The sequence below is a fragment of the Vulpes lagopus genome, chromosome 19 (assembly GCF_018345385.1).
Source record: "Vulpes lagopus strain Blue_001 chromosome 19, ASM1834538v1, whole genome shotgun sequence".
In the NCBI taxonomy this organism is placed as follows: domain Eukaryota; kingdom Metazoa; phylum Chordata; class Mammalia; order Carnivora; family Canidae; genus Vulpes; species Vulpes lagopus.
This window is the reverse complement of record NC_054842.1, coordinates 51,662,185-51,675,238: the sequence shown is the minus strand read 5'-3', so window position 1 is coordinate 51,675,238 and position 13,054 is coordinate 51,662,185. Positions and strand designations below refer to the sequence as shown.

The 13,054-nt window shown below is 41.0% G+C and overlaps 1 protein-coding gene across 3 annotated transcripts in view; it reads left to right on the top strand.

Moving 5' to 3' along the window:
• Positions 1–13,054, top strand: part of VEPH1 (ventricular zone expressed PH domain containing 1) — a 226,118-nt gene that overhangs the window by 88,967 nt on the left and 124,097 nt on the right. For all 3 annotated transcript variants that reach the window (XM_041733586.1, XM_041733587.1, XM_041733588.1), the window contains exon 7: positions 10,825–11,045. In XM_041733586.1, the coding sequence (XP_041589520.1) occupies positions 10,825–11,045 (221 nt within the window). The remainder of the gene's footprint in view (positions 1–10,824; positions 11,046–13,054) is intronic.

Genomic DNA, 13,054 nt, shown 5'->3' with positions numbered 1-13,054 from the left:
TCATTCAAAACAAGGGATACATCTGTTTTCATCAGCTGTTTCTTGACTTTTATTACTGGGACTTATTTTTTTAAATTGTTTTGCCTAGATGGTATTGTTTTACGAGGCATGATTTATTACTCTCCCATGTGCCCACGGAAACTGTGTGTTCCTAAAATAATGCAAACTGAATCAAAAACAAGAAGAAAAAGATGGGAACTTATTTCATTTACATTGGATTAAATAATCATTTAGAATGTGTGAGTACATTTTACATTGCAACAGAGTTTTTATTTATCCATGGCAACAAAAATATGTCCAACTACTCCAAGCTGATATACAGAAAAATTGGGGCATGATTAGAGAACAAAAAGAAGAACTGATGAATATGACTTTTTGGAATGCTATTTAAAAAATCAGCTCAAAAAGTTAAAAACCCAAGAAAACAAAAATAAACAAAACCAAACCAAACAAATCAGCTCAAAAATTGGAGGATTATCTAACAGAACATTAACAATGTTTTATTTATTTATTCCCTACTTTGTTCCACAAAAGAAGATTTCAAGCAGCTTGCCTTTTCAATGTTCTGTTAAAAAATTTATCAAATCTTAGCTTTTGATATTTATAAACTAATGACATTTGATACCTACTTACTGTGCAAGTATTTTGCATACATTTTTATCCTAGTTTTTAAGATATGCTAGAAGAGCATATTTTTGGGTAACATAACTTTTAAAGAGTAAAATTTATTAGTTGTACAGTTAGCTTGGCATTTATAGATAACTGGATAGCTTGACCATTACTGCTTGGCCTACTTCAATAACAGTAACTTTTTGTGGGGTTGGAAATGGTAAAATAGTAAAATATTTTTACTTTAGACACAGGAAAGTATTGGAAAAGACTGGATAATAATTGCCAAGAGAAAAAGATCTAGATAACTCTAGATAATGAGCTAAAACTTGGTTCAGATTACTAAGAAAATCTTAAATTGTAGAGTGTTTTTATTTAAGAGTGTAACATTTTTAAAAAGGGAAACAGACTTTTTCAGTAAAATGTAGAGCATATTTTACTTCTAGGTCAACTTTTTTTGTAGGTTAATCATTAAGTGGCCCATATTTGCTGATACTGAGCTGATACTGGGGTTTTGGACATTTCTAGAACTTCCAAACCCTTGTCAATTCACAAAAGAGGTTAATTGGGGAAAATTGAGGAAATATAGTGCTTCTGAGACAGCTTGTTTTAGGTTTTGTGATCATTCAAATACGTCAGCATTTGCATTTACAATTTTTGACACTCAGGAAATAATGGGTAACATTTATTTAGCGTTCCACATGCCAAGTATTGTTCTGAATGCTTTGTTTTTAACTTCTTGAATCCTCGTAGACATTGGATGGGGCAGACACTGCTTACTAATCTGTTTTATAAGCCAAGCCATGGGGCGTTTGCCCGAGGTCCATGAGTGGCCACCACAGTGCCAAGCTTCAAACTCAGGAAGGAGCTCCTGAGCCCACTCTGTGAGCACCACACTACCTACCGCCAGGCCTGCTGGGACGAATGAGCGTGGATGGGAGGGCCTTATGTGGTCCTGCCCCCTTTCTGTTCCCTGACCGTGGGGTTTGCTCTGTGAATACTTATCCAAAGAAAATCTTTCACATTTATTGACAATTTGAACAGCCAGTACTCTTCTTATTTGCTTTGCTGGTCTTTTACTTGTCATTTCCATTTTCCATGAAGGAAAGAAAGCTTCTGGAAAGCCAAATACTTAACGAGTCCTTTTTTTCAAGAGATTTTATGTAATGGAACAATTTAGATTGTTGCTCGAAGGTATCTCAGAAAGAGCTATGAATCTGCAGGAGGGGAGCGAGCAGGGGCTAGAATGAAGAAATGTAACACGCTGCTCAGACAGACCAGCTGAATCTAACAGAAAACCAAGGCAAACGGGTCTCTTGCGACTTGGACTCAGTCATCATTTTTGATTTTCTAAAAGGGGGATTATAAACTCATCAGTGAACAGAACATTTGGAATTTCTTCTTAAAGGTTAATTTTCAAATTCTGAGTAGAAAACAGAGTAGAAGATATGGAAAATCTTCCAGTACAAAAGGACAAAGAACCATACACTGTCAGCAAGTGCAACTTTACCTGCTCCAGAGTGATTCCAACTGATTAAAATTTTTTTCTCATAAATGAGTTACGATTCTCGTTCACCCCGTGGTGCAGTGTGCCAAACCAAATGGATCCATCCCCCTGTTTTAAAATGGCATTTTTCTAACATCGTTTTTTCCCCTTTTATGTGGAGAAGCAAGCAAGCAAGCAAGAAAGAAGGATTTCAGAATTGGTCAATGTTACCCATATTTTCGTCTTCTTCTATAAATAACCGAGTGGTATGCAGAAAGCAAATGGCGGTCTTCAATCTGCACACCTGGTTGGGTCACATACACAAACGATCTATAATGGGCAGGAGGATTAATATGTGGTGAAAAACGGAGGTCACATGGATTTAGTTGTGTAGTGACTTGCTACTTACAGAAAACTTCAATTAGTTTAAAGGCAATGAAAGAATCTGCAGTAAGTGGAAAGTACAATGAAAGACAAGCTGGGCGATGTGCTGGAGACCAAACTCAGCCTGACCTTAGTAAAGGTGAACTTGCATTTCTCCGGGCATAACCGCAATGGCTTATGGAAGGTCACGTGTTAACAACTTAAAATGCCTTTCAACTCTGACCAACCAAGGTAAAAGCAGATATTTCCTTTTATAGGAGATCCACAAAGATCTGAGATCAATTGATGGATTTTCCTACCAACCTACCAACCCATTTTCCTCCCTTTCTTCCTACCTTCCTTCCCTTTTGCCTTCCTTCCTTCCATCTTCCTCATTGATTTCATATTTGTGAATTCCCCTACCAGTAAAATGTGTTTGTAACCCCAGATCAATACTCAAGGTGTTCGTGAGGTCATCCATAGACAAGCACAGAACAGCCAAAAATTTGAGCCCCCCGACCCACAGCTTTCCAGGTGAGGTGGAACAGGGTGCTGCTTTGCCTCTTGTTTCAGCTCTTATACTGTAAATAAGTGTCTGTTCTTTTCACGGCCTATTTAGTGCCACATTTTCCCTCATCTTTGTGTTTCTTGCTATTGATTTTGCTGTTTAAAATGTCGCACAAGTGTAGCGCGATTGTTTCCAAGTATAAGAAGGCTGTGAGGTGCCTTATGGAGAAAATCCATGTGCTACCATAAGCTTCACCCAAGCATGGGTTACAGTGCTGTTGGCTGGGAGTTCAATTTAAATGAATTCATGATACATAGTAAGATGCCTTTAACACACATGAAACAAGGCTATGGACTCCTCAGTCGTTGAAGATGTACGACCAGAGGCTTGTGACAGCATCACCCTGTAGTTCCCCTAGAAACAGTGCTTCTGTATTTGCTAATTCAGTGTTCCTACTGACTTTGCATAATTACCTTGAATAATAATAATTGTGTGTATACACACAGACACACACAGATACACACACGGAGGTCTATACAGTGATAGGTCATCGTATTGCCAACAACGGAAGTCTGTAGACTCACAGAACCCTCTGAGCTGAGATAATTTCCCACCTTCTCACAGACTGCAGCATAAGGTGACCAACTGTCTCAATTTGCCCATTTGCCTTTGACTGAGGGGTGTCCCAGGATGAGGAACTTTCAAATGCTGCAGCTGGGAAAATCCCAGGACAAACTGGAAAGAGTTAGACCCCTACTCTGGAATTTCTCAAAGCCAAAGAATTAGGGTTGGGGGGGTGCGGTGGGATCCTTCAATTCTTGCTCTGGAGCTAGTAGTGCCACCATTATTAGGAAAGAGACTCATAAAATACATATACCCAAGCCATTAAGCGCCCTGGGCCCCACTCATGCTTCTAAGGGTTCATGAGCAAAACTTGGGGCCTCTCTGGCAAAGCTTTATTGAGAAAGCATTGACAATAAGTTCATTTGATCTACATTTTTAATGGCCCTTGTGTCTCTTCAGTGTGTACAGACTTCACAGTTGAGCTGTGAAGAAATATAATGACGACCCAATAAATAAGCAAAAATAACAGATGCCTAAGAAATTAAATATTTTTATTCAGGCACCTAAATATATTCTTTTCTTTCTTTCTTTCTTTCTTTCTTTCTTTCTTTCTTTCTTTCTTTCTTTCTTTCTTCTTTTCTTTCTTCTTTCTTTCTTTCTTTTTCTTTCTTTCTTTCTTTCTTTCTTTTCTTTCTTTTCTTTCTTCTTTCTTTTTCTTTCTTTCTCTTTCTTTCTTTCTTTCTTTCTTTTCTTTCTTCTTTCTTTCTCTTTCTTTCTTTCTTCTTTCTTTCTTTCTTTCTTTTCTTTCTTTCTTTCTTTCTTTCGTTCTATCTTCTTTCTTTCTTTCTTTCTTTCTTTCTTTCTTTCTTTCTTTTCTTTCTCTCTTTCTTTCTTTCTCTCTTTCTTTCTTCTTTCTTTAATATATTCTTTTCCATGACTTTTTGTACGTTGATAAATGGTAGAGGAGAAAAAGTGTGGATTTTAGGATTTAATCTACATTTCCTAAATCAACAAATTCTCAACTTTTCAGAGATTTGCGTCTATACGGTCTGGTGATTCTCAACCCTGACTGCACATTAGGAATTATCTGGGAGGTTTCAAGAACTCCTATGCCTGGACTCCACCCATTACAATGAATTTAAATAAGAATGGGGCGTGGGGGGGCTTGCTGGGCATTAGAATTGTTCTAAAAAGCTTCTCAGGTCCCCTAGTGTGCAGCCTGAGCTGAGGAGCACTCACAAGGAAGAGAAAAAGTGTTGAGAAAAGGTGTGGGAAAAGGTGTGTTGAGAAAAGGTGTGGGAGCTTCCAGGTTCAGCCTGAGCTGAGGAGCACTCACAAGGAAGAGAAAAAGTGTGGGAAAAAGTGTTGAGAAAAGGTGTGGGAGCTTCCAGGTTCAGCAGAGAACACTATGATCAGCTGGTGGGGTCTGCAGCAGATGGGAGACAGGGACGGTTAGGGCGCCCGGGGCCTGGGGCTGTATTACAAAGCATCATTTTCAGTCCAGGTGAAGTGGAAACATTCAAACTCCGCAATCAGGCGGCTCTTGATTCTCTCCTGGCTCCGCCACCATGGCCCTCTTACCTGGGTAACGCCGGCCAGGTGATTAGCCCCCTTGTCATCAGAATCCTCATCCCGAGAGCCCCTGTGCAAGATCTGTTGTGCGGATGGAGGCAGCACGTGCCGAGGACCTGGCACACGGGGGTGCTTAATAGAGGGAAACGATCGGCATCTTCACGGGCGCCCGCATTTTCATTTTTGGCCACTTTCTGAGCTGCATTCTCTTATCCTGACAAAGAATACCAGAGGAGCTTTATGGGATGGGAGTAGCAGTATTTTTAAAACAAAAATGAATAACTGATAAAAAACGAGTGGTATGGCCAAGGCAATTTTGTAAGCACATACTCTAGCTCAGGGTTCAGCAGATTAGTGCCTGTGGCCAAATCTAACCAGGCCCGTTCATTGACTTGTTGTCTGTGGCTGTTTTCCCACGATGGAGATCATATGGCCCCTAAAGCCAAAAATATTTACTATCGGGTCCTTTACAGAAAAAGTGTGCTGACCCTCAACCCTAGTTCATCAGTTCTCAGTGTGATCCCTCAGGGGGTCTGCGAGGTCAGTTATTTTCACAGTAACACTCACACATCATCGGTCTTTTGCATTGCGTTGGCGCTGGAAGGACGGAAGCGACAGTGGCTAAAACTAATGCCTTAGCGCCCATCCAGACAATGGCCCCACAATGCACTCTGTGTCCTTTCCCGCCACACATTTGCAGGAAAAAGCAAAACAAAAGCCAATTTTACTTAACTCTGGGTTTCTTAGCTTTGGCACCATTGACATTTTGAGCCAGACAACTCTTGGTTGTGGGGGCCGTCCTGTGCCTTGTTGGATGTTTATCAGCTTCTCCGGCCTCCACTCACTCCATACTACCAGCCCTTTCTCCCATTCCCCAGCTGTGACAACCCAAAGTGTCTGTCACTAGACACTTTTTTTTTTAAATTTTTCAGTTTCAACTTAATATATGTGACAATATATGGCACATTTGAGTACCTATAACTCAGATAAACAAAAATTCTTTGGGGTCTTTTATCATTTTTAACTGAATAAGGAGGTTCAGAAACCAAAAAGTTTGAGATCTTTCTGCTGCCTTATTTTATATTCACAGAGTATTTATGGTGTTTATATCACCAAATCAAAAATAACGAAATGAAAAGGACCACATAAGTGATGAAGAACACGATGTAGAAACAAAAAGTACAAAAATATGTGTGTGGGTGGGTTTGGGTTTTTTGATGGGAGGGACTGCGGGTATCTCCAGTGACTACACAGCTTTAGAGACGAAAAGCATGTGTGACCTTAGGCAAGTTAGTCTTCTGTTTGTGCCTCAGTTTCCTCCTTATAAAATAGCAGTGATCACAGTACTCACCTCAGAGTATTATTGAGAGGGTTACATGGATAAACACATAAAAAATGTGTAGAATAGGCTTGGCACTTAGATTAAGGGCACTCTGTGGGTCAGCTATTATTATTTTTACAATAAATAATTTGTCAGAAGAGATGAGGTCAGGCCTGCAATTAGGACATACAGGTGCTGCTGACCTTACCCCCGGCGGAGTGATGGAAAGCAGAAAAAATGAAATCACTGGCTCCCCAGAGAGAAAATATCGCGGAGCCGAGAAAGAAATCAGAATCTCCTAACCCCCTTCTTACCCTAACACCACACTTTCTAATCCAAAATCACATCTGTTACCCCCGTAAGGTACATGGACGTGCTCCAAGGTTTCAAAACAAACGATGTGGGGTTGGCTTGGTTTCATATGTTAGCTCCAGAGCAGTTATAATTTTTCTTGTTCCCGCACTGTGATTAATTTTCCCTTCAGCTCAGTTTGGCTGCCAGGAAATCAGCCAGGATTGTGTTGGTTTCAACAGATACCCATTCAGTCACTCTCACCTTTAGGAAGACACAAGCTTTAAAGAATGGGCTGTCTGAGTTTTATAGTGAGAAGAATCCTCAATAAAACCATAGGGACACTTCTTGGATAAGCAAATGAAATATTTGTGACATAGCTTGAAAAAAAAATGCTAAGAATGAATCTGATTCTGAAGGTGAGGAAGGAAGAGACTTGAAATTTGACATTATGTTCTCATATCTTCCGCCTCCCTGTATCCAGCAGGACAAGTTCTACTGTAATTGTTTTCTGTGGCCACTGAGAAAGTCAAGTGTAGACTCTAAACCCCAGTTAAATCGGAGCATCACTGTCTCTGTGAGATCTGACTGCCCCACACTATTTAACATTGACGCCCCCCCATGGGACACCCCAACCTGCTACGTTTTTCTTCGAGGCGTATTTCGTCATCCAACACATTATATGTTTTATATAAGTATTTTGTTTACTATCTGCTTGCCGCATTGTGATGCCGGAGGCTTTTATCCTTTTCCTTCAGTAACGTGTTCCTGGCTCCTGAAACAGAGCCTGGCACAGGGTAGGGACCCCCACATTCAGCTTTTGCTTTCAAACAGGGAATGGAGGGGATCCCTGGGTGGCGCAGCGGTTCGGCGCCTGCCTTTGGCCCAGGGCGCGATCCTGGAGACCCGGGATCGAATCCCACATCGGGCTTCTGGTGCATGGAGCCTGCTTCTCCCTCTGCCTGTGTCTCTGCCTCTCTCTCTCTCTCTCTCTCTCTGTGACTATCGTAAATAAATAATAATAATTAAAAAAAATTAAAAAAAACAAAAAACAAACAGGGAATGGGAAATGGCCCCGTGATGCCTTGCATACTGTGAAGTCACACATGGAGACCTTGCATGAATGAAAGCATCTATGTTTTGCAAAAAAAACTATTAGACTCCAGAGCATTTAACTGTCATTCTGCAACCTGCCAACTGTAGGAGCCAAAATATAAAGTGGGCTGTCAGGAACTTCTTCCAATGGTCTCTATTTTTTAGTCTTCTAATATTCTCACCCCTTAATGAATAAATGTCTCTTCAATTAGGTGTCTCGCTCACGAAGTGAGCCTCTTCCCATACACCCAGATGGAGCACGTTGACTTAGTGGTTCTTTAAAAATAATTATGAAGGGATTGATTGGCAGCTGCCTCCAGATCCCCAAGAGATGTGTTCCAGTACAATTGCACATGAAATCTTTGAAAACCTAGTTAAGTATTAAAGACTAGGGAACTTCACTGCTTAAATCTGTTCAGTAATAAATATTTCTTGTAAAGCACAAAATTCCTTTGCAACTACATATTTTACTTGTAAAGTCATATTTTGGCATATAAGTTTCATTTAAATTAGTGAATCAAGACTCATACACTGGGTGCAGACTCTACAGGCTCAATTCTCTGCCAGGCTGGTGATTGATGTTGAGAAATAACCCTTTCAGGAGACTCGACTGGTATACATAACCATTAGGGAATTATGAATGGAAGGGGGGGATTGCAAGTCCCTCCGAGGCAGAGTCCACCTCTTATTCACCTTTGTCATCTAGAATCTAGCACAAGCATGTTTTAGGGATGCGATGCCTACCTGGTGATTAAATTAAAGCATGAATACACAAATGATCAAATGCAATCAAGTACTCATGAGACTTTTTAAAAGTCTATAATGCAATGAAAATTTGGACCGAAAAGGTCATTAGGAATGGCTTTATGGAGGAGATAGGGTAGGAGTTATGTCTGGAAAGAAATTAGGGCTTCAAGTGCTACAAAGGGTCAAAGGGAATAGCTAGCTAGAAAAGTAATTTAGACCTATACACCTATCCGTCAAAAGGATTTTGAACATCAACGTCTAGCATATATTTATTTATAATTATATGTATATTCTACTACATTAACATAATGAACAGTTTTTAAATACATTTAAAAAATAGGATTCTAAAGGAAGAATTAAAGATGAAATAAGCCATATTTTAAATTATCTTTATTAATTGTATATCATTATTTATATTGCATACAAATCATTATTTATATTGGGCGTGGTCCAATTATCCTTTGATAATTTTGAATTTTTGGCTAACTTCCAGTCATGTTGGATGAAATCATGGTGCCTCCTGGCTCAAGAAGAGGTAGATATAGGAGACCTATTGGCTAAGACGTTTACTTGTGACTCATTCATGCCTGCATTGTTCATATTGTCCTTGATCTTCCATTTCTCTGAAGGAGCCTATTTAACCTACTTGTGAGCATTAACTTGGTCAAAGGTAGATAATATGATCCGTTCACTTGACCAGGCACATGGAATCTATAACATTTTGAACGATGCTTAAGACGAAGAAACAAGTGAGAATACCCTGTGGAGAGGAGGCAAACCTTGCACACCATGGCCCTGTCTGACAGAAGGATGGATCAAGGGGGCCACTGACCAGCCGCCTCCTTGCAGGCAAAGTTATTGAGTCACAGACATGGAGACTGGCCTGAGGAGGACACAAAATTGGGAAGAGTAGATGCCTGGGGTCAGATCTTTAATGGTAGTTGAGAGGTTATGACTTGACAAGATAGGCATATGAGACTGTGTATTTCTAAGAAAAGAATAACGGGGGAAAGGTTTTCATTTAAAAAAAAAAGGTTCGGGATCCCTGGGTGGCGCAGCGGTTTGGTGCCTGCCTTTGGCCCAGGGCGCGATCCTGGAGACCCAGGATCGAATCCCACATCGGGCTCCCGGTGCATGGAGCCTGCTTCTCCCTCTGCCTATGTCTCTGCCTCTCTCCCTCTCTCTCTGTGACTATCATAAATTAAAAAAAAAAAAAGATTTATTAAAAAAATAAATAAATAAATAAAAAATTAAAAAAAAAGGTTCTAAAAATCAGGAGAAAAGTTAAACTCTCATGCCAATTCAGAGGCGCCATGAATGAGACATTATTTAGCTTTCCCCAGCTCTCCCAGTTCCCCATAGAATTGTCATCTGTTGGTCAGGGGACTATGTTTTTCTTTTAAAACACAGACTTTTGTTTTTCATTATTCTTTTGTTCCCCTCCAGCTTTAATTAATGTGTAGTTGACTAGTACAACCTTAAGATGTTTAAAAAGTACAATGTGGCGATTTGATACACATATTCATCATGAGATGATTCCTCTACATTGAGTTGGTTGATGCATCCATCACCACACATATTTACCTTTTCTGGGCAGCGGGGGCGAATGGGGGGGGGGCGCAGGTAAATGAGAACATTTAAGTTCTCCTCTCAGCAAATTTCAATCATACAATACAGTGTTATCAACTGTAGTCACCATGTTATACGTGACCTTATGCAACTTATAGCTGACAGTAAGCTCGTACCCTTGAACAGCCTCTTTGTTTCTCCCACGCATCCCTGTCCCCTAGTCCCTGTTTATATGAGATCAACTTTAACTTTTTTTTTTTTTTTCAGTTTCCACATGTAGATGATACCACAAGGTACTTGTCTTTCTCTGTCTGGCTCATTTCACTTAGCTTAATGCCCTCTAGGTTCATCCATGTTGTTGCAAATGGCAAGATTTCCTTCTTTTTTTGTGACATAATTATGGATGAGTAGTATTCCAATGGAATACTACATTTTCTTTGTCCATTCATCCTTTTATGGACACACTGGCAGTTTCCATGTCTTGGCTGGTATGAACAATGCCACTATGAACGTGGCAGTGCAGAAATCTCTTTGGGATGATTTTGTTCCCTTTGGATAAATATCTCGAAGTAGGATTGCTGGCCATATGGTAGTTATATTTTTTCATTTCTTGAGGAACCTCCATACTGTTTCCCATTGTGGCTGCACCAATTTACGTTCCCACCAACAGTGCACACTGTTTTTCATCGTTCTTGGCAGGAGAGAGCCAGAAGCTGCCTGCCATTCCTGGTGAGTCAGTTGGCCAACATGGAACATTCGTTTCATCATATCCTCTTGCTGGAGATCAAGAGCATCACCGATACTTTCTCCTCCATCCTGGGCCCTCAAAGCAGAGATATCTTCCGCATGAGCAACAGCTTCACCACTGTTGCCAGGCTCCTAACCCAACAACTGGAAACTGCCAAGGCCAGGAGCAGCAGGTAAGCAGGAGTTCCTGTGTACCTCAGGGGTGTCATAAACCCATGGAGGTGTAGTGCAGACAGTAGGCACTCAACTCCCCAAAGAAAACCAAACCCACTATCTCAGTGCAGAGTAGCCTCAGAATAAATGATGGCCTTTGCCAGAATTTTTTCTAAATCAGTGAAAACCAGAATGTAACCAAAAAATTTCTAAAAAGTGCACAAAATGTGGCAAAGGAATAAGAATGTGGTACAAATCATGCTTATATCCCTCATTTATTTAGTCAACAAGCGCTTAGCAATTGCTTACTCTGTACCAGGAATTCTGCTAGCAGCTAGACATAGAGAGGGAGAAAAAACATATTCCTTGTACCCAAAGAGCCTGCTGTCTAATAGAGGCAATAAATACTTGAGTGGGTAGTTAGAGAAGAGTGTGAAAGTCATGCTTAATCAAGATCCTGCGAGGAGTCTGGGAATACAGAGGTAGGGATATCTATTTCTGCATGGAATGAAGAGGAATAGGAGACTTAGATTAGGGAATGCTTCTCAGAAGAGATGATATTTTGAACCAAGTCCTAGGCTCCCTTCTGGGCAGCAATGAAAGAGCACAACACTTTCTAGAAGCAGACGTCATTTTATATGGGTAGGGTGTGTGTTAGAGGGAGAGCAACACTAGGTAATGCCAGTGAGGCAGTAGGCAGGGACCACATGATGGTGGGCTTGACACCTTCCCAAGGAGTCTGGAATTTACTCTGTAGGCTCTGAAGAGTCGCTGTAGGGGTTCGTACATGGCAAAGTATTATCAGAATCCATGTTTCAGGAAACTCACTGTGATTCCAGTAGAGAGAATGTCTCAGGAAGAGGCAGGCTGATGCCAAGTCCAGTGAGGGAAGGCCAGAAGAGTGTCCATGGGTATTGCCATAGGGAAACTACTGAAGGTTGTGGTGAATGAGCTGGAAGTGGTATGGCTGGGAAGGAAACAATACCTGGGGTTGAAGGGAGAGAGTGGATACAGTACCTCAAACTGGCCAAAGTTTGTGGCAGAACTTTGTTTAAAAAAAATAAAGATCATGCAAGACTGAAGGAGGGGTTCTATCCTATTTTGCTGTATTTTGAATAGGGAAGCACTTGGACAGTTTTATAACTCTTAGAAGTCAGAAAAAACAATTTCAAACATGTGCTCTCACTTGATCCTCATGACCACTCCACAAGGTAAGAAAGGCAGGTGTCATTATTCCCATTTTACCAAAATAATAATACAGGGGCCGAAGTGAGTTAAATGTCCTCCCAAGGTGAAACAGTGACTAGGTGACAGAGGACAGACTGAAACCTTATCTTCACACTGTGCACTGCGGCGTGTTCAGTTCTAGAGAAGGGGCAGAGCCCATTTGAGACTAGTGTCAGATTTTGTGAGTTTTGGGGATATCAAATGGTGCATACCATTTCCAGGGTGTATTAAGGATTCCCAGAACATAAGAAGCCATTTGGACAAAACAGTGAACATTTCATCATCAGGGTCCACTTTATGTCCAGCTTGGCACAGAGTCTGGAGGTTCCAAGGGACCTAAGACACCATCCCTGCCCTCAAGGGACTCACAGTCAGGTATGTGAAGGGGTTTTGGTAGACGCGCATACAACGGCTGTGGAGCATGAGAGATGTACCAACAGCCAGGAAATTATAGAATGTTTTACAGAGAGGGTGAAATTTAAGTTCATCCCATATTTATTGAGCAGCTTCACGGGCCAGGCGTTTCTCTAGGTACTAGAGTAAGCTGCAGAGGATGAATGAGAGCTCTTCAGATAAGGGTGGAAAGGATGCTTCAAACAGAGAGAACAGCAGGTGCAGAGTCAGAGGGGTTGAGAGTGTACGACCCAAACTAAGGAGGACAGACTATCAGAGGCTTTTACTGGGTCAGGAAGTGAGGGGTTTGTGTCTTAAGCAATAGGTAGCCTTGGAAAGATTAAGATTTTAATCCAGGGAATGATCCCAGCTCCTAACAGAGTACTTACCGGATAGGCACTTCAGTCTT